Raw genomic sequence first — 22,305 nt, 5'->3', positions numbered from 1 at the left:
ATTTTTTTTAAAATAATCCATACATGGGAGTAAGCAGTGTGAAATGTTTGACTCCTTAAGAAAAATAAAAAAATTCTCATTGGGAAGCTTAACATTTTGTCAGATTAACCAAAATGCAAAAAATAAAATAATTATTTAAATAAAGCGAAGGATTTCCCCCTGAAAAAAACCTAAATTGTTTAAGCATAACCAATACAATTATCTAAATAATGATATTATAAATAAAAATCATGTACGGAGTAAACTCCATATACAGTGTGTTTACTTTACTTAAGTGACCCAAATACATCTTAACCATTATCTTATTTTGGAGATGTATGCATAAGAATATATCAAGAAGTGGAGTTTACTTTAGTTTGATGGAGGATCCTGCTCACTTCAGTCAGGTCTTAGGGAGTGTTTTGACGACATTATTAGCTGAAATGTTGAAATTCTGTCCCAGGTGTATAAAGCATAGAGCAGGTGTACATCGCCATCTAGAGTTTAAAATGCATCACTTACACTGAGAAGCATTTATCTTCCCCCATCAGTTTTGAGTTCACTTTACCTGTAATGCCCTTGTTGTCTATCACATGACAACGGGGCATTACAGTGTTACAAGGAGTCATTTCATTAATACATGAAAAATATAATTTACAAGTAATAAAGTTGAGATTCCCGAATACTGGGCTATGCTCTCTTGATACACCCATATAAGGATTTTCATCTATTTCTGCTTGATCAGAGTTCCTCAGAGGAGGGTGTGTGGTTGTGTTACGAAAGGTTGGAATACAGGATCTCTCCTTAAATGTGAAAATGAAACTAAGTGGCCCCATCTTTTATTATTTTATGACACAGAAAAAACAATAATGTATGTCAAGTTGAAAAAAAATGTCTACAACGGATACAAATTTTAAAAAAAACACACTATTCCAACACTTTCACTGCTGTCCCTCACTAAATCGGTTTTTATGAATGTGGGTGTGGGTGTGTGTGGGTGGGATATAGAAAGAATGCTGGTGCCTCCCATCATGCAGCTGGTGCTCTTTCACCTTTACAGTCTGTGTGCCACTGCTTGTACGGACAGTTAGGCTTCCAGTCTGAGGAGGACATCAGGAAACTGGTTAAACCTGAGGGAAGTAACTTTATCGCTCATATCTCCAACTGCTGGTTTGGTTAAGGATTATTTGAATGCCACACTTGTCCATACTCTAAATCCACCCCTACTTCTTGAAAAAAATAGGATTTCACCTTGATTTGACCATAAAACAAAATTGTAACTGTGGTGTATTTTCTGGGTGATTTCCATTTTATTCCATATTTCATTATTAGGTCGTGTACTGTATCAATCACTTTGGGGGTTTGATCCCTGGCTCCTCCAAGTTTCTCGAGATTGTAAAGCGCTTTGTCTGTTAATATTACATATTAGACCAGTCCTTTTACAGAGCTTAAGCAGTTTTGTGAAGAATGTGAAAACCTAAGTAATTCCACTCAGACTCAAGGCCTCGTTTGCTGTCTAAAGTGTCTCTACTGACTACAAACGTGAAGGTGTACCGACTTCTGAAAACCCAAATGCCATTCAGTTCCTTTCAGCATTGTAAAATGTTACATCAGTCAGTAATAAGGGAGTGTTTCTTTTATAAATGTATTTTATCATTATTATGCAAAATCAGCCTATTCTACAATGTAGATGGGTAATGACCCAGTAATGGGTCAAAAGCTATTAAGAAAAACAGCACAAAGGCAGAAAAACTACAATATACAATTGTTTTTCTCCTGAACTACAACAGGGAAGGGAAGATAAGAAACACAACCTGGAAGGGACCTACAAGCACCCAAGTGAGCAAGTGAGTGAGGCAAGCAAGTGAGCAAGTGAGGGCACCTACAAGGGAAGAATGAATCTAATCCCAATACTTGACAAATCTCTTCTTTTATTTTTTGCTTCAAGGAAATTCAAACTCTGATATGCTGACCAACCAATTTTTGTCTACTAATTTTGCAACAACTACTGACACAAATATTACCTTCATATTATTTAAAGTTCTCCTGTCAAACATTACAAGCGGCCTCTTTTGCTTTAATGCAATACAAAATGGCCAACTTTTATTTTGGATGCCAAACGAAGTGTCCGTACTCTCACTTGAAAAAAAGGAAGGATGACAGGCATGCTAAGAGCAATAACCCATTGGTGTGACAATAAAGACCAAACACATGATGTGTAGTGAAATTAAATGTAATAACCCATAGAAGATTCAACAATTTGTTTAGCCAAATATTGTAAAATGGAATTTCAGAAAGATATCATAGTCTTTATTACCGTCTTTTCAATTATGAAAGATTGATTTAAGACACTTTAATACCAATTAAGTCAATATCATATTCAACCCTGATTATACAAGCTCCACAAGTACTTTTTTAAAATCTTTTTTCATGACAAAATCTTAAGCACCATCTTGAAGCACCTTATACAGCTGGTAGGCTACTTGCTTAATTCATTATATACAAAAAAAATAAAAAAAGTCAGTCGACATTTATCCTATGCTGAACCTTAGACACTGAACCTTAGACACCAAGTGTATGGAGTGCACAAGGGCAGACAAGATTTTTTTTGTTTTTGGGATGACTGGGTGAAACTTGCAGTACATTATAAAGAAAATACATGAAAAGGGATAACGCAGGGATCCTGGAAACTTAAAAACATAAGTCATTAGAATATGTTGTCATCATTCAATCCACAAGTACTTAATATTTAACAATTACGACCATTTTGGCATCTAATCAATTATGTTTGTTAATTATTATTTAAAAAAAGATAAGGGCACGCAGCCGCCAGGAGTAATCTGGTCTCCAGTTTGGTGAAATGTTCAAAACACTGCTGGTACTAGTAGCCTCCGTGTGTAACAGTGTGAGTGGATGTCTATGTTGTTAGTGTCGGGGGCCACCAGGTCGCTGAAGAGGGCCACCTGATCAGGAAAAAAGGGGAGAAAAAACGAAATAATTGTTACATGATATGGTTAAATCAATACTTTTTTCCTATTTCGTTTTTCCGAAAACAAGACAATAAAAGCTGGACTGTAGTCTACTGTTTAAACCTACATCTTTTAAAAAGTGACAATCATTTAAATTCTAAGGTAAAAAGAAAAAAGTCACCCACCTGGAGAAGCGAGAAGTGGAGGACGTGAACTTTTTAGAGAAGGCGGGGCTCCTCTGCCCATGTGAGTGCCTCTGGGGCCTTGGTGGTATGGGGGAACGTGGTGGAGAGGGGGCCCGCGAGGAGCAGAGGGGCCACCGTAGGGATTGTGTGAAGACAGCAGGCCTCGTGAAGATGAGCCCCCTAACGACGGACCGTTCGGTCGATGCAAGGACAGTAGAGGAGGAGGTTTGGTTTTGGGATAAGAGCCTGAGTGTAAGAGACAGAAGACAATGATTGAAAAACATAAAGGTCTTTCTGCAAGGCTAATTCCTCGAACGTGTAAACCTACTTGGTAATAAAGCTGTTTCTGATTGACTTTTTTTGTAAAGTAGAAACAAGTTAACCAAGAGGAAAACATTTGGTTTTTGTGTTGTGCTTGTCGATTTTCATGATTACATTTTCCACGCAGAATGTCGGACCAATAAGAAAGTACAGTTTGGGCCTTGCTCTTTCCTACTGCCCCCTTAGCAAATTAAATTTTTTAATAAACGTGCTTTCCTTTTATTCACTTTGCAACCAAAAGCAGGCTAAATAAAAAAAAATACCAATCATTTCATTCTGATTCAGACTAGCTAAACAAGGTGGACAAAGTTATTTTTTTAATAAACATTAATTTGGCTCCTCCACCTTTTAATTATTAAAACATTAAAAAGACTCTTTAAATAGTCAGGTAAGTTTTCAACTCTGCCGACTAACCTGGTGAAAGCAACAGAGGAGTGGGAGAGTGGTTCATCATGGGCCCTGCTCCGGCTGAGGACTGGGGTTGAAGCAGCCCTGGTGGAGTGGGGAGCAGAGGAGGGGGTTTCCCCAAACCTGGAGGCAACATGTTACCCCTCTTCCCCTCAGCGTGGGAAGCTGAAGGCAGAAACAAATAAATAAATCCAGAAAATTACATTGTCTGATTTTTAAAGAATTTATTTGCAAATTATGGTGGAAAATAAGTATTTGGTCAATAACAAAAGTTCATCTCAATACTTTGTTATATACCCTTTGTTGGCAATGACAGAGGTCAAACGTTTTCTGTAAGTCTTCACAAGGTTTTCACACACTGTTGCTGGTATTTTGGCCCATTCCTCCATGCAGATCTCCTCTAGAGCAGTGATGTTTTGGGGCTGTCGCTGGGCAACACGGACTTTCAACTCCCTCCAAAGAGTTTCTATGGGGTTGAGATCTGGAGACTGGCTAGGCCAGTGGTTCTCAAACTTTTTCTGTCATTCCCCACTTTGAACAGGTGGGCCTTTTCAAGCCCCACCTGTTCCTCATCGCTCCAATAAAATGGTAGGCCAAGCTTAAAATTGTCAAATGTATCGTTCTATAACAGGGGTCTCCAACCTTTTTTAGGANCACTCCAGCAAAGCTCTGCCTCACAGTGCACATCCCTCACGACCTCACCGCTCAGTTTACACACGTCAACCGCACTGCGCTCGTGTCGAGCGCACCAATCATCGTCTCTACCGTCACTCACGGCGCAAGTCACACACACGGAAGCACGTGGTATTCTTGAATGTCAAAATGACGGCCCACAGCACAGTCAAAACGAGCACTAAGTCATGCTACGCTTTTTCACCACACGCACCACACACAATATAATGCCAAACAACATGCTATTTACATATCAGTAGTTCGAAACAAATTACAACAACACTCAATAGCAACACCTCGCAGTGCTGTGTTTCTTCACGCTATCTATCCTTACCGCAGCATCTACAACACATCTTAGATCTCAAACACAGGCACACTCCAGCCACACACACGATGAACAAACCACACATTAGACGTGCTTATTTTGCACCAGACCACAGCACTCACTTATGACCACACCATAGACAGCCCACTCCCACCCAGCACATTCACACTGAGCAGCAAGGTGTTAGCATCACAGCGACGAAACAGCACACACAACAGCCATGGACACACCCACACATCTACGAAGCAGCGATTTCGCCATCCGCGCGCACCGCACTTCAGCCCACATCGCAGCAGACGAGAAATAGGGCAGCATTTCAGCGGTGACAGTCACGCGCGAGCACCCTCTCACACAGCACCACATGAATCTATAGGCTTCTTTCAATGCATTTCTGGTGTGTTTTCACTGGAACACGCTACACGCACACCACACTATCACAACACTATACGCCCGGATATTGTGTGTCAGTCACAGGCACACACGCCGTCGTGCAGTGATAATAATTTAAGTGGGTGTTTGGGCATATAAAACACATCAACACTATGCATCCCCTTGAGTGAAAGAAGGTCAGTGTTGTGCACAGTCACCAAGCATCTGCTTTTACATCGAAAAAATCACCGTGTAGGCAGTCACACACGATCATCAACACACACTACCATCACTACCACCACACACCACAATATCGCGAGCCAACCTCTCTCTCATGTACCACAGGAAGGCATGCCCACACCATCTCCGTTCTTGCAGCCCAGACTCTCTCGAACCCCTCGCGCTCACGACTCGACCACATGACTTCACCCAACACACAGCACCCTAGCACACAACAAAAGATGTAAAGGCAAAATATACCAATGAATGGTCGAACAGCTGAGCTCCGGGTTTATTAGTCCTACGCTGTCAGCGATCACCCAAAGTCAACACAAACAACGACACACCCAAACACGCACACACATCCACATCACTCACATCACTACTCTAACATTCACACACACTACTAGCCATTCTAACATCTTAGCTTAGCATGTTTCTCCTCTAATGTGCGACAGCCCAAATCAACTCGACACCTCTCGACTTCCCCTCACTAACCTAGGCGAAAAAGTGAGAGCACACTCACACACACACACCACACAACACGAACCAGCACAGCACCACACACTATCAACGCAGCAGGCAACTACTTCTCTAACAAACCTTACATTGGATCTTCTCATCTATTGATTTAAACAAACATTATTTTACTCTCTTCAACTCAAAACAGAGATCTATACGTATGTTTTTACAGCAAAACACCCCACAGATCACTAACACACTCTACTACCACACATAGCACAACAGACCACCCCACACAACCAGCCTACAAAATAATGAAAGCGACTACCAGCTGCACACACACCACAGAACCTCAGCCATCACATGACACAACCCACACACACACAAACCACACTCTCTCCATACACACCACAACACACCTCACGTTCACAGGCTCCTCACCTTACCACACCCTCTGGCGTCTTCATCACGCAGCCAGTGCTCCGTTAAGATGCTCTGGCCGTCCGACTGAGTCCACTTCACTCTGTCGTCACTTCAGATGGCGTGTTGTCCCAGCCACCTGTTTGTGCACTATCTATACCGCCCATCGCACACAACTTCCACTAGCACACATCAGTGTGAAATCGGTGAGGGCTGTCGAGCAAAAGCACATGTCCGACGAGCACACAACACAACATACACATCTACAATGGTGTTCAGCTTGCCGAATCAGTGCCATGTGAAAGCGAAACGGAAGCACTGCAGACAAGGCACACCACAGACACTATTATTTCTTATTTTCCACTAATCAACATCTACACCATTCTTGATTATACATCCGTTATTTTAAACAGTTCAAACAGTTACCTGCTTCTGATTAAGAATACCACACTACTGCAGCTTGCTGGGTAAGGCAGAGTGTTTTACTGTGCCACTCACACACTGCGCAGTGCCCGATACGTGCTACTTTGGCCGGTCCGCTGAAGTCTTTTTCCGGTGTGTTCCCAGGGGCCGTCCTGGCAACATGAGCGCCCCACGGCAAAGTAATGAGAGGAACAGAGTCTCCTTTCCCCCGCGACTTCCATGGGACCCTTATCTTCGGAAAATTTATGTAATGAAGTCAATGCGAGAGAAACGGTTTCATCCTTTCAATCCGTGTTCAATTCGTGTCACGAGCTACAACATAGAGTCGTCAATTATAAAGTCAAAAAAAAAAAACATGGTTGCCGTAACACACTCGTGTGATGTAAGACTTTTTTTGTGTGAAACGCTCAATGAAGCTACATTCCCCCTGGTCGCAAAAATGACAAGGCCTAAGCCGCTGGTAATGCCTTAACTAACGTGCTGCTACTAGCTAGCGTTAGCCTACTGATCCAGGGCCAGCGCCAGGCCTGGTCCCCCTTCTCAGACGGGAAAGCGAAAGAACGGAGTAAAGAATGTGCTGGTATGGTTACAGCCTGTACAACGCCACAACAGGCATGACTTGTTAAAGTCAGCTTAGCGTACCTCCTCTTATATTTAGTGGAGGAAAACCAATTAGGACATCACTTACTCTAAAGCGACTCTGGGGTTTGTAGCTTTTCTAGTTCGCCGTATTTTCATAGTCTTATATTTCAACAGTTTAAGACACATCTCTGATCTTTGACAGGAAATAATTCTTTTCTCCCAAGGTTTGACAAACATCATATGGTGTTCTTCATGGCCACAACTTCAAAACGGGATCGAAAGGTACTCCGTTTTTCTCTCCCCATGTGACCCTTCACAATACATAATTGGGTTCCGAAATAAGGCTACCAGGGGCAGAAGGGAGGGGCGGGGCCTGATCGCCTCTCTATATGATGAGGCCTCTGTTCGCGAGCGCGACAGGGACGGGACGGGGCTGTGTGAGTCTCGCAGTGCGAAAACCTTGCCGCGCCACACTAATTTCCGCCGCAGTGGTGCACCACATTTTCGGCTCACTTGAGCCCCCTCCGCAAGGTGAGCCCCACGCAGTCTGCATGATCGGCTGTAGGGAGGGCGGCCCCTGGGTGTGTCCAGTGCGCTTTTTGGCAAGACGCAGGAAATGTGAGGCGACCATAGACTGTGGGTGTTTCTCAATCTTGAGTAAAGCTGCTCCAGAGCCACTATTTTAAGCTTACTACGTCATCGAGTGCCGCCGAAGTAGTGTTCCAATGTCCATTATACTTGGAATTCTACAGAGCCCAGCGTACTTCATTTGAAGATTCAAGGCTGCACATGTGTAGACTCCGCGGTCTTAAAATCCCCACAATGCTTTGCGCACGGACCAATTTCCCCAAATCTGTGGCGGAAAATGTAAGGCGGGGCCTCTCATATGACGCACACCTGCACACTTGCTAGCCTGTTCTACTCTTTGTTTTCCGAATGCCAGGAAGTATTTTTTCCTCGCGTCTGAAGCAAGTGACTCGGAAGACATGTGCTACCAAGCAAGCGTACTCGAGATTGAGAAACACCCAGGCGACACAACAATCGGGTCCGTCGGGATGTGTTCTTTGGTGTGTCAGGGCCTCCATGAAGCGCTCTCACTGAGTTTAACATCCCTTTGCATGCTGGTCCCCAGTTGAAGCGGAACACTGTGGTGATATTAGCAGAGGCTGTTGAAATTTTGATTGCAGTTTGCGGTGCATATAAAGTTTGGAATGAACAACACAAATCAGCTATTTCCGGACTCATAAAGTACTCCTTAAAACACCTTTTACCAGATTAGTTTTTCTTTGATTGCAAATGTACAGCAAATAACTTAAGTTGTTCGATTATTTTCAAGGAAATTTGAAACATTTTCCATTTGTTCTTGACGTATACAGACTTGACCGAAAACAGATTATTCAGACTTGAAAATGTATCACTATTATTGTTTTTCTCACTTGCCTCTCAGGTCTTCTGCAGTTTTCTTACTATGGAATAAAACTCTCTTATTCTCTAATGAATATATCCATGGTGAACGTAGCAGGAGGCCTTCCTAAGTATATTAAAATAAGCTTTGACTTGAAAGAGGTATTTGGTAATGAAAGCTCCCCACAGGAAGACTGTGGTTTACCAAACTGTCCATTCTCTGCTTCACTCTGCACTGATGCAAAGGGGCTCATTCTCTCTGTGTTCCGTTAATGAAAGACTCGCTTCAATGAGTTCTGAAAGGATGAGGCTCTTGAGGACACATGCTGAGGTCCTTGGCTGTATCCTCTGAAGCAAACTCAAGATAGCTGACTGAGAACAGAAATAAAGAAACAAAGACGTAAACAAAATATAGAGAGGAAAAAGCAGAGATGGTTAAGAATTACAAATAAAAGGGATGAGAGGGTAATGAAAGGAGATACTGGGAGACAAATGTATGCCATACTTGATAGGAAGACAGTGCCATCTAGAGACCTCATGTGATAGCATGTTAGTGCTCAGGGAACAAACCAAAACTTTATTTACAAGCATTTATAGTCATTCAATAGACATATATTTCTCTCGTTCATCTGGTTAAAAGAGAGCTCAACTGTCCAAGGAGATTCAAAATGTTGTTTAAAAATGTTCTATGCTGAAAAGAGAATCATACTTTGAACCCTGTTTGCAGGATATATTTAATCTCGCCCAAGACGTTCTCAGAAAGTAACCCTGTCCATCTTTTCTAGAACTTCTCTGGATTGATATCCCTCTTGTCCCTTGGCCCTTGTGCTCCCCGCCTCTTCCACTCGGGGGTTCCCAGGCTCAGCATTTTCCACGGGGCCAGTTGGGTTTACACCAAATGTGGTTTTCTCAAACTTTGCTAATTTATCAGCTTCACAACAATAACAAATGTCCTTATCCAGAACTCCATCCCTCTATGTTACTGTCCCTGGAGGATGTTGCAAGTTACTACGAGAATTAGGCAATAAGTCTGCAGGCATACGAGAAGAGAGAGATGAAGATCAATGTAGTGCGAGCACATTAAAGCTGTTCAACAATTCCAATATCAGATGGGTCAAAAAAGTTGCCTTATTAGCACATGAGGCCATTGTTTACTGTAAGGTTTAGTCTTTCTAGAGAAAGTAACCATCAATTAGAAATGTTCTTGGAGTTTCTTGATCTTAACCTGTTAAACCCCATCCCTGTTTGTCAGGTCTCAGGCTCGAAAATGACATTTCCAGAACAAATGACCATAACTACACTTCTAAAAGGGGAACATTAATACCTTTTTTGTTCTCAAAGTAATGATAAACCTGTGAGTTGGATGTAGAAAAGTCAGAATCAATATAGATGTTTTTTATTTTAAAGAAAATTTAGATTTTGATGATTGACATCTCTTTTTAACCGTTAGAGCCAATATAATCGAAGGGGGATTTCCACATACACACCAACGTTACCAAGAAAAAGTGGGGGCTTCGCGCAGGCAGTTTGACGAAAGTGAAACCAATCTCAAGCTCTGAAATCTGAAAAGTAGGTTTATTTCTTATGGATTATCAGAAATCATTTCAAAGTGACACAGACACATTGGATTAATCTATGGATTAACCTTCAGCAGCGTTTTTATCGTTTTAATGCCATTGAAGAAAACTTTTGATCAGACAACGAAGGTAAGACATTATGCCGTTTCTGCTACTTAGCGCCACGTGCTATGATGTCTGTTTTTGTTTATTATGTCGCGAGTTCTTATCATAGAGTGATGATATAGACACCTATCGATTCTGTGTGCTCTCACGATGCTAATCGATGGGTTTGATTTGCATTTACGATAAGTAATAAGGGTGTTATACTGTTTTTTCTGTGCAACCGCCGTTAGCATTTTTTCGCTCGTGGCTAATTCAGAGGCTCAGCGTTAGCTTTGTGTTTTTTTTGCAAAAAGAATTATAATGATCAGTTAGCTGAGTTTCTTCCCGTTACATGGATACCAAACATTCATAGTTTATTAAACATTAAGAAGCCCTCAGACGCTGTTTCCTGCAGATGATGAGTTTTTCCGCCCGGGGGCGGGTCAATGGGGTTCAACAGGTTAAAGAGGACATATGAAGAAACACTCATATATTAGGGAATATCTGAGTATCTCCAAACACTGCTTTCAGAGCAGCCAGGACTTTTCAGGAAGGGTCCTTTAAGAGACAGGAGCGAACACCTTTTGGAAACTGAATCCAATACTTTAACGTTGAACTATTCTTGGGCATGAACATGTTGTTGTAACTTCTTTTATTTAAAGGTGACCTATCATGCAAAATGCACTTTTGTATGTCTTTTATACATGAATATGTGTCCCCGGTGTTCCAGGGAACTCACCAAGTGTCAGAAAACACAACCCTCTCTATTTTCCTCCATACCAAATCTCTTAAAAAGGGGCTGCAACGGATCTGATACAGACTGATCCAGATTTGAACACTTCTATGACGTCACAGAAGTGGCGCTACGGGTATTGGGCCAACTCCACCAATCATGAGGAGACAGCCACGGACATTGCCGTTCGAAAGCGCTGGAGACGCTGTAGTACATATGCCAGGCCTGTAGATGGTGCTGTTCTCAAAGAATCAGCCCATGAAAAGACAGTGTTAAATTGAGCGAAATGAGGAATGGCTAAAATGCATGATCTGCTTGGTATTTTGAAAAATAAAAAGTATAAATATGCCTTACGTATGGTCCTACACTATATTATTCTATTATTCAAATATTGNCAGTTACTGGAAGCCAGTGAAGGGAAGGGAGTGGTGTGGGAACATTTAGGAAGGTTGAAGACCAGACGAGCCGCTGCATTCTGGATGAGCTGCAGAGGTCGGATGACCTCTGCAGCTCATCCAGAATGCAGCGGCTCGTCTGGTCTTCAACCTTCCTAAATGTTCCCACACCACTCCCTTCCCTTCACTGGCTTCCAGTAACTGCTAGAATCCACTTCAAGACACTGGTACTTGCGTACCATGCTGCGAATGGATCTGGCCCTTCCTACATCCAGGACATGGTTAAACCGTACACCCCAGCACGTGCACTCCGCTCTGCATCAGCCAAACAGCTTGCTGCACCCACACTGCGAGGGGGACCCAAGTTCCCGTCAGCAAAAACACGTGGGTTTGCTATCCTGGCTCCAAAATGGTGGAATGAGCTCCCCATTGAAATCAGGACAGCAGAAAGCTTACACATCTTCCGGCGCAGACTGAAAACTCAACTCTTCGAGCGATAGAACTATTAACAAAGCGCTTATATACTAATAAAGGACTGGCTTATCTAAAGCCAGTTGAGTAGCACTTGAAATGTTTTGGCTCTATGAAACCTGATGTACTTATATGATTCTGTTTTCTTCAAGTTTGTATTTTGTTGGTCGAACGCACTTATTGTAAGTCGCTTTGGATAAAAGCGTCAGCTAAATGCAATGCAATGTAATCAGGGTGCAAAATGTCTCAGCATGTGTGTGGCCCCCAATAATTCAAAAGGTCCATTCAGTTATATTGACGAGTACAAACACCAGTTTATTTAGCCGCCCACCTTGTGCGTGCTCCTGCCGGGAACGGACGTACTCCGAGATGGTTCCCAGCTCTTCGTGGTAGAGATGCACCCCGTCGGCAAACAGCAGGAGGAGCTGGCGGGTTTCAAGGGGAACGGTGTGGCGCTCGATTTTTTCTCGTTCCAGGAAGTCATCCACCAGCTGTGACGACTGTGCTGCAGTCTCCGCGGGATCTCTTCCTGGACGTTCTTTGACGAGTCCATGGCTGTACTCTGCTGTAACAAAGTCCATGGCCTGGTCTTTGGGCATGTTGCGATGGACTGAGTGGGGGGGAATTGGAATGTTAATGGTGGTGTGTCAGGAGACTGAAGGGGAAGAAAGGTGACATAACAAGCCAAAAAACGTAGAAATAGCAGTAAAATCAATGATTTATACGCCAATTAGGATATACTGATATTCTGTTTTGTTTTAAAGTGATGTTGGGTTTAGCAAATTCAGCTGATACATTTGTAGTTTGATGGATAGTCATTTTAAATGCAGGTTGTGTATTTTGTGCAAGAGGATGGGCATACTATGGGGCATTCAATTTGTAGATCTGCATTCATCCGTCACTTTATATATTGCTGCATTATGTTCCTGGACAGAAAATATCTGATTTGTAAGATTGGTTTATTTTTCCAAATGTGCAATCAGACATGAGAACAATAATAACAGTAGTAATTAAATGTATACATTTTATATATTTTTGTATTTAAATGATTGGTTGCAATGAATATTGCCTTTACTATATTAGCTTCAAAACTTACATTTGCATTTCGTTTTGGTTGCGTTGGCAATAATGTATTTATTTTTGAGTTAAACAAAGTAACATGTAACATTAAATCACTGCACAGTTTTGATGTTCTTGTTTCATTAAATGCGTATTTGTGCAATTTGTTTTATGCATATGTTTGTATATTGTGGACTATTTAAAATATGCGGTTCTACAATATAGAAAACATAGTTCTACATGCTATTATGGATTGTTTTTAATCAGTTTTTTGCATATCATGGTATAGATATATAGATAATGTTTCAAAATGTGAATTGCATATGGTTTATATAGGACTTTAAAAGGAAATGCTTTTCCATAGCTTTGGCCATTAGGTATGATAGTATCCGTCCAACCTTAATAATTGCTGAGGCGAACTGTGTAGAATGAACAGTTTGATGATCATGCGCTCAGACTTTTTCCAGATTAGAGTCCATTTATTATCCCTCATTGAACAGGAAAACATAATGGTGCCTTAATAGGGCAACTATGATATATTTAGCCTGAAATGTTTACAACAGATAGTAAAGGTCACAATTCTTTAGTTTACCTTTGGAGGTTGACTTTGGATTTCTGCGGCAGAGGCTTTTACAGACCTCAGCAGCTACGTTCTTGAGTACAATGTTATCATACACAATAAAGGCATGGCTTAAGCTATGAAAGGAACACGTTGGGCTTAACTTAAGTTTTCCTTTTGATTTAAAGTTTGAACCTGTTTTACATACCTTCTTTTTAAATTGTGGAGTTTGTTTATTGTGTACCGTTATGTAATGTAAAGTAGTCATGTCAATGGAAGCCAGTAAATGAAGTGCCATTGACGTATGTATTAACAGAATGAATATTAATATGTAGTATACTTTTTTTTTCTCCAGCCGATTGAGAATTGTAGCTTTAGGATTTGAAATGTTTATGTTTTAATGGGTGTATTTCTTGTTTTTTTTTAAATTTAAATTTAGTTTCATGCTAAATGTACTTCATATTGGGATTTTCTTTAAGATGTGAACTAACTGAGGTAGTCTGACGCTGTTTGAAGATATGAGGGGCAGGGACTTACTTTTTAGGGATTCTGAAAATATGATAACAGTGCAGGAGGACAGAGCTACGTTTGTGTGCTCCACCAGAATACATAACGGCGAGCCGACTGCTCGGACATCCTGAAGAGCCCGGGTCAGGCCTGACTCCGCCTGAAGGTAGAGCATTTCCACTGACAGGCCACGCTCCTGCAAGCACTGGCTTAGCGATTTGGGGTAATCCCTTTGAGAGGAAGAGAAACATTTTGTTAACTTGACATTTCTATATTAAGTGACATGGCATGTAGAGAAACCTAAAGTTTAACTCCGAGAGTTTGATTTAACAAAATAAATGGATTTCATTACTTTTGAGTGGTGAAATCTGTTTGTGTGGAGCTTTAACTAGATGCAACCAAGTGTAGCATTGCGTAAAGCTTTGTGTGGGACCAACCTAGGTTTTAGGCTCTCTCATAGATGTATTTATTGTTGTAGAAGAATGTGTTTGGCTAAAATATAAGGTAAAACAGAGGGTCTTATTCATCTGGGAGACTTGAGTGAATTTGTTTTGAATTTGAAAAGAATGGTGGTACTTCTGTCAAAAAGGGTTGTAAAAAGACCGATGGTAACCCTAACCCATCAACCAACGAGTCGGGTGTTTGCGAAATTTTGCTCCAACATTCAAAAACCAAAGGTGACATTTGTTAAAAGAAGCAGAGATACCATTTCAGGTAAATGTGGGAAAATAGTTATCGTCGACATAGGAGTAGGGAAAGTTGTTTGAGAAAAATTGGGTAAACAAAGACAACAAAAACAATATTTGCATTCCATTAGCATTTGTTTTCACCGATATCCGTAGCTTGATAAAAAAGTGAGCATTTGGAATGTACCAACCACAAAAAGGAAAGAGGAAAAGAGTTTTATGTTGCAGCTTATGTTTCAGATATTTATGACATAGTGATACCTTCATTGGAATCATTGTCAATGCAACCAATCCAACACTTTTTAGACCTACAGAGGTTTAGTGTTAACTATTCATAACAGTTTTTGAAAGTAAAATGCATTTAACATCTGTTTTATATATTTGATTTTGAAGATACCGTTTTCGTATGGCAGGAAACCCTGGCTATTGTTCATTAGGTAATTTGAGTGGCCTTTGGAATGAATACGCTCTGCAATGTTACTGTGTCCCCATTGGAAAATGCAGCCACATTTGGCAGAGATTTGTAGTCTACATTTGCATATTAGTATTTTGAATGTGAATTTTTTTTATTGTTGCAGTGTGTAATCAGTGTAAATGTTTTATGCACGATGATCATTACATTGGTACCACCCTTTGTCAGATAATTGGAGAAAGGTAGGTCACTTTAATGGCGTGACGTTAATGGTTTAGTACAACAGCTGAATCATTATCAAACATGTTGCTAACAGATAATGCTAAGTATTGCCTGTTATGAGGATAAAGTGTAGCGTGTAATTGGTCCGTAATAATAGTAGACTTCGAAAGAATAACGTTGTATTAAAAGATTGTGTAGTTCATGTAATTGTTCATGTTCTGTAGAATGAATAGACATGTTGTTTAATGGCATTTCAAATCAGAATCCAACAACTCTGAAACTTTGGTGGATGTAAATACAACAATGATACACATGTGTGGATTTGACGTCAAGTATTATAAGTGTTACATGTGAATGCAACTACAAAATTGTATTTATGAGAAAAGGCTGTTAGGCTAATGTGCTGAGAGAAGTGAATGTTTTACCTTCTTCATATGAGCATGAATGCCACAGGTTTTTTCAGACAAATAATTGACCAGCTCCCTGTCAAATCCCATAATAAGACAGTTCTCAACACCTTGTGGACATAAACAATCCAATGGTTCTCATTGGCCAAAGTATCAAAGTGAACTTGGATGCAAGTGTTGCAGCACTAAACATGGAAAAGTCAATCAAATCAGCAGTAAAGACTGGCAGAGTGCAGATTAGACTAACGTGTGGGAGCAAAACTAATTAAATATAAAAAGCATTATTGTTAAGATTAAACTTAATACAATCCCTGTCTCAGATAAGCACAGAAGCTTTCCATACAATCATCTCGAATGGGGGAAAAAAAGGGGGGAAAAAGTTCCAGCTGTAAAATTGTCAGCATCAATGCAAAAACATTGTACATTTGAATTGTTGAGGTTTAGACCTTTGTTATGAAGTACTCACATGCACCGGTTGGTGACAGAGAGGACCACGCAGTCGGCCGGCGTCTTGTCCTCCTGCACCTGTCTGTAGAACTTCTGGTACAGGGCTTTGCGTCTGTCTGCTGGAGTGCAGCCGTCGGCCTTGGCTGCTTTGGATGGCTTTGCTATTTAAAAGTGTAAACCAATGGGTTACCCGTTATTAAGGAAATGCAGTTTTATTTAAATGTACAAAGTAGCGGCACACAGAGCATGAATTATCATAGAGCATTTTTGTAAGTAATAATGAAAAAAAGATATATATAGAAATGACATCTTGTGCAAAGTTTTTGGGAGCTTCATTAAAACTTGTTACGGTGCTTTTTGTGATAAATATAAAGAAAATGTCTCACCATTTTGCTGATGCTTGTACCCCTCGTACTTCACATTTCCACTGTAGTTTTGGATTTGCTCTAGTTCTTCATAGCTGAAAGAGAAGCAGTGTCTTAAATATAGTAGTAGTAGTAGTAGTAGTAGTAAGAAGCAAGTCAGACTGATGTTATTAAATACTTTTTTTAATGTTAAGGTAGGTACCTGTCCAGGGCATCCTTCAGCTCCTCGCCCCTCTCCTCTCTGGAGTAAGGTGTTGCTCTCCGAAACAGACGCAGTTGTTGAGAACTGCACAACGCAAAACAAAACAACATGTACCAACGTTAACATGTCTGTTGAGCCTACACCGTTTTGTTTTCTGCCTGCTACCTAGCATATCCGCTGCTAATGCTAAACTTGCTACACAGAACACTCGGCTTACCTTCCATTGGGGTTAGCTGCTTGCCGTCGGGCAGCTGCGGACGACTTCGCCCAGGACGACATGTTCTCTGGACTGCAGCTTCAGCCAAACACACGTAAGCTTCTTAAGCTTTTAATAACAGTGGGATAAAAAAATGTTATGCTAGGTTCTATTACAACCCTCCCTGTAATGGGGAGGAGACGGAGGAAGAAGAGGAGGAGCAGCTCTTCTTCTGGCAGTCGACTGTCCAGCTTCAGGTGCATCAGCGCCCCCTAGTGGTGCAGTGGACGTTAGCTGCGAATTTAAACAACAGACTGGTTATATAAAATCGATGCTCTCCCGTAATGCTGCTGAGTTGTCCCTGACCCCTAATTGTATACATTATATGTAATGTAACCATCTGTTATTTCCCACAACCCCAGACAAATGTTGGAAAAAATAGGTAACCGTACTTCATTTGAGTATTTTCACAACTTTGTACTTCTGCATATGCTTCATTAATATTTATAGTAGGCCTATGTTGTACTTTTAACATTTGTTTTACGGATTCAGTCACTGGTCTCTTTGCCGATTTAGATTATGAATACAACATATAAATCAAATGCCCCATATTACTGTATATACAATATTTTAAATAAACTACATTTCTAGAAATTGCCCCCATTGAAGTGATGAACTTCTACTTTTAGTAGGCTACTTTTACTTTTGGTAGGCTACTTAAAGTATATTTTGATGTGAATACTTTTGTCCTCTTTCTAAATACAATTTTTAATGCAGGACGTTTTGTAACTGAGTATTTTTACAGCTTTCTGGAACCTAATAGCCTACTAGAAGAAATAATGCTTAAAAAACAATCTTTTGTTATAGCCTACTGAGATCACTTGAGGCAGGACAGCAGCATGACTGAGATTCTGTCAAACCAGTGTTATAGGAAAATGTCTGATATGTAAGAGCATACAGTACACAGTCCAATGCCAAACAGAAAACGTAGGACATGAAACAATGCAATTGAGCCCATAATTATTTAGGCAGGCGTGTGATTTGTAAAAAAAGACAAGGGATTGCTTTTTGCAATGGGAGTGAGCATATTTTGTAAAAAAAAAGAACAGATCATTCTGTTCAGCAACATGGGCAACAGCATGTCTAATCATATCCTATTGAGTAAAGTTTAGAGCACGGAAAAAGCTGAATTGGCGTATTTATCATGTATATTATAAACCTACATTTTGTTGTACTATAGCTTAGATTAACAGGAGATTTGCATGAGGTTTTTACAGTTGTTTCAAAAATGATGTGAGAGTTTATATCTATTTCATATGTCATGCTAATGCATTTCATGTTAAAAAAACTGTAGCACAAAACATTTTTTGTCCTGTTGTTTTCCTGAATGTTACAAGGTTCATTTTGCGTTGGTATGAAGAAAAACAATAAACATGATTGAATTTCATTATCTAGATTTAATAAAACAGGATATTACTAGATTGTATGCACAACTGACCCAGGTGTTTACTGCCGAGCACCTTGCGTTTAGGTCGCGCGGATAAACTCACGCACTCTTCTCGAACTCGACCCGTGAGCGCGCCGCGGTGGTGACAGTCGCCATTTTATTTTGAAAATCAAACTGAACTGGAGGCAGAGCGACCCTTCCATTTCGTCAAGTTTGTTGTGCGAAACAAGAAGGGATGAACATCTGAATTACTTTCTTGGGAGCATGGTGAGACTTACAATATATTTGGTTAACAACCGTCGACATATCTATATTTAACACTAAAGTAACGATGTTGATACGGAGGATGGCCGTTAGCCACCAGTGCGGGGGGGTCTATTTGCTGAAAAGCAGCTGTCATATTGGTTGCATCAAAAAGTAATAATTCATTCATTTAGTAACGTTTCTCGTGCAAAGTTAGTAACGTACTTGTCTAAGACTTTAGTAGTCACATTTTTGCTGGAGAGAATATTCATGTTGACTCGGTGTAACATTTACGCGTCGTTACGTGATAGTTAGCACAGGCAACTAGCACATAGTGTTAGCAATTTCATATATTAGCCATAGCCCGTTGAAATGAGCTAACGTTAACAAGGTTAATGCTAACGTTAGCTTGCACGATCGCGCAAAACCCATCCGCAATATTTGAGGCCTTCACGCTCACGACCTATGTTTGTGTAACGGCCATGAAACCTTAGTAATCGTATAGCTAGCAAAACTGACTATTAAAAAAAATCGTGAAACGTATTGTTAATGGGTTTCACCAATTCATACAAACTAGCTTGAAACGGACTCATGTTGCTAATGTTAGCTTCACGTAAATGCTAAGTTGATAGCATTAGCTCGTAGCCTACAGGGAGTTGGTAACATTTCACAGGGGTTAATTTTAGATATTGACCACTTGGGAGTTATTTTGATAAGAGGATATATTTCTAAAGTTTGATTTAGTAAAAGACCGTGTGAAGCAGATTCAACCGGTAACTTTAACTAGTGCTTTTAATGATTCGGTAAACATGTTGGCTAACGTTAACTCAAACTTCTCTCCTAGCAAGTGTTTATCAGCGTCATGGTAATGTTAGCTTAGGTAGCTAGGTTTCCCGATTTGCCACAGGAGGATGGTCTGCAAAAGGGTTACTTTGAATCAATTTATTCACATAGCCAGATATCATATGGGTTTTCTGGTAAATATATGACTGCCAAACGTTAGCTAACACGTAAGGCAGATCGCTTGCTGGTAATATTGCTAACTTACATTAGCTTGCTCTTTGTTTCAAGTGGTGATTTTAACTCTCTCAGTCCATTAGTCAACAGTAATGTCCAGTTGGCTGCTTTAAAGGCTACGTTCTTCTAAATTGCTTGACAAAACTGCGGCAGTATTTATGCTTTTGTTAACGATAATGTGAGTTAGTTCGGTAAGCGGAATCTGTGTACCACATATGTGGGTACACTCGAGGCCTAGTAACGTTATAAGCTATGGGTTCGGTAGGTTTGTAGTTTTACAATATCTCCGTGAACGTACCATACTAACCTATGTAGTTTAAAACTCGTGTCGACCCTATATTGGGATTTTATTAACAGATGATTATCTTGGCAACAAACGTACTTTTAATTGTACTGCTATGCACGTAGGCCTCAAAGCCTGTAACAAAACATGTTGTTGTCAAATGATTGTAAATATTTTTCTGCATTAAAGTAATACTACAGAACTCATAGTTTAGTGCTTCCAACACGGGAATTCCCTTTTTGTTTGCCATTTTTTATTTATATTACACAACTGTTTCACTGTTTTAAATCACATTTAACTTGTTTTTCCCTTTCATTACAGAAGCTGAACTTGATTTTAAACTGAAGGACTTTACCTAGCACCGGGATCCACTGATCGGAAAACCCATTTGGACGTTTATATATTTTTTTACACTTTTGGGGGGGGGAGCAGAATTAACCTATCACTGAAGTGATTAAAGGGGAATAATGGTGATTTTGCGCCGTGCTCGGCCGCCTGCTTCCGCCCCGAACAGCAATGAATCTTGACTCGCTTTCGCTGGCTTTGTCTCAAATCAGCTATCTGGTGGACAATTTAACTAAGAAAAACTATCGAGCCAGCCAGCAAGAAATACAGCATGTAAGTGTTGGACATCAAGTTATTTTTGTTCATCATTTATCTTCTTGAAGTGTCCTAATATATCTCCATGTGTTCTGGATATTTTGCCTGTATTCTCCCAGATTGTGAATCGTCACGGTCCTGAGGCAGACAGGCATCTACTTCGCTGTCTCTTCTCTCATGTGGATTTCAGTGGCGATGGTAAAAGCAGTGGCAAGGACTTTCACCAGGTAATTTTTGATTAGAAACACATTGTTTTTTGTTAGTTTTTTTACAAAGATCTTTCCTAGTAGTACTGAGTCATAATTTCTCTGAAAAGCAACAGAAGATGTTTTTCCGACATTCGTGAATGGTTTCCTTAGAAATATATTTTTAGTTTCCTAAAAATGTACAACGGTTGAACAAAATTTGGCCTGCTGTTTTTCAAGTGAAATTAGTTTAGCACCCTTCGTGTCTCCCATTTCCCAGGATTTTCACGCAGTTTAGCTGCAGAACTTTCTAGAATTGAATGTTACCCTTTTTTAAAGTAAATTGGTATTAGACACTTTACCAGTACAAGTAACTGGGCTGTCCCACAGAAGACCATTAAGTGAATCCTTTTTTTTTATTAATAAGAAAACTGATTACTGTTGGATATATGTTGGAACAAAAATCTCTCTTTTCTGCAAAGGTCTGAAGCGTTCCATCAACTGAAGAACTTGTTCAATAAAAGCTATCACATATTTGTGAATAACAATTACAATTGATGAGGGCTATACAGAAATAATCAATACATAGAAAGGTCTACTATGAGAGCTGGTCACAGGGATGCGTTCAAATTTATTCAGTAATTTGAGGAACCGTTGAAATGGCGAACGCAGATAAAGTTAAGCTCGAAAATCCTCCAGCATCATTGAAGTCTCCGGTTTGGGAACATTTTGGTTTCGCAGTTACGTACAAGGATGACGGACAAAGACAGGTAGACCGAACCAAAGCTGTTTGTCGGCATTGTTCAACTAAAATTGGTTACGTGGCTGGCAATACATCAAACGTGCACACTCATTTGAAAAGGCATCACCCGAACGTGAATATCACCGGTACCAAAAGAAAAAAGACCCAAACCCAACTCCCGCTAGCATTTAAGCCTCCACCACTCTCAAAAAGTTCAGACCGAGCCAAAGCTATTACAAACGCCAAATATCCTTATGTTGCCATGTTAGCAAAGCGCTACCTGGCTGTATCTGCTACCTCTGTCCCTAGAGAGGGTGTTCTCCACAGCAGGAGACATTGTTAGTGCCAGCAGATCTGCCCTTTCGGCAAGCAATGTGGACAAGTTAATTTTTCCTTAAAAAAAACATGAAAATACAATGACAAGCAATTCATAATGTCAAACTGGCTGCTTCGGTACTAGTACAGTACAGTTCAAATACAGATTATTTCAGTTCATCGAAATGCTGCACCTTAATGTTTATTTTATTATATTTTGTATTTATTTGAGTTAATACATTATTCACAGTTTAATAATAATTAAAAACCCCCAAAAAATATTTTATGTTTTGTGATCATTGTTTTCTGCTGTACCGAAAACTTACCGAACCGTGACCCAAAAACCGAGGTACGTACCGAACCGAAATATTTGTGAACCGTTACACCCCTAATACCTACCCAGTAGCAATGAC

The 22,305-nt window shown here is 40.4% G+C and overlaps 1 protein-coding gene and 1 long non-coding RNA gene across 2 annotated transcripts; one reads left to right on the top strand and one right to left on the bottom strand.

Annotated features, from left to right (window-relative positions):
- Positions 1-2,317: 2,317 nt before the first annotated feature.
- Positions 2,318-17,269, bottom strand: LOC104955245 (nuclear receptor coactivator 5). The gene is made up of 9 exons (XM_010782524.1): positions 17,082-17,269; positions 16,865-16,948; positions 16,684-16,757; positions 16,317-16,458; positions 14,154-14,353; positions 12,330-12,608; positions 3,869-4,027; positions 3,134-3,379; positions 2,318-2,942 (listed from the first exon to the last, which is right to left on the bottom strand). The coding sequence occupies exons 1-9, from the start codon at positions 17,141-17,143 to the stop codon at positions 2,905-2,907; spliced, it is 1,284 nt and encodes a 427-aa protein (XP_010780826.1). The 5' UTR covers positions 17,144-17,269; the 3' UTR covers positions 2,318-2,904.
- A 1,371-nt stretch (positions 17,270-18,640) lies between these two features.
- Positions 18,641-21,204, top strand: LOC104955244 (uncharacterized). The gene is made up of 3 exons (XR_799438.1): positions 18,641-18,774; positions 20,372-20,668; positions 20,770-21,204. It is a non-coding gene; the product is annotated as an uncharacterized lncRNA (long non-coding RNA).
- Positions 21,205-22,305: the final 1,101 nt, after the last annotated feature.

Source organism: Notothenia coriiceps, unplaced genomic scaffold (assembly GCF_000735185.1).
Source record: "Notothenia coriiceps isolate Sejong01 unplaced genomic scaffold, NC01 NC01_scaffold00024667, whole genome shotgun sequence".
In the NCBI taxonomy this organism is placed as follows: Eukaryota; Metazoa; Chordata; class Actinopteri; order Perciformes; family Nototheniidae; genus Notothenia; species Notothenia coriiceps.
The sequence above is the reverse complement of the archived record's forward strand: the minus strand, read 5'-3'. Positions and strand labels throughout refer to the sequence as shown.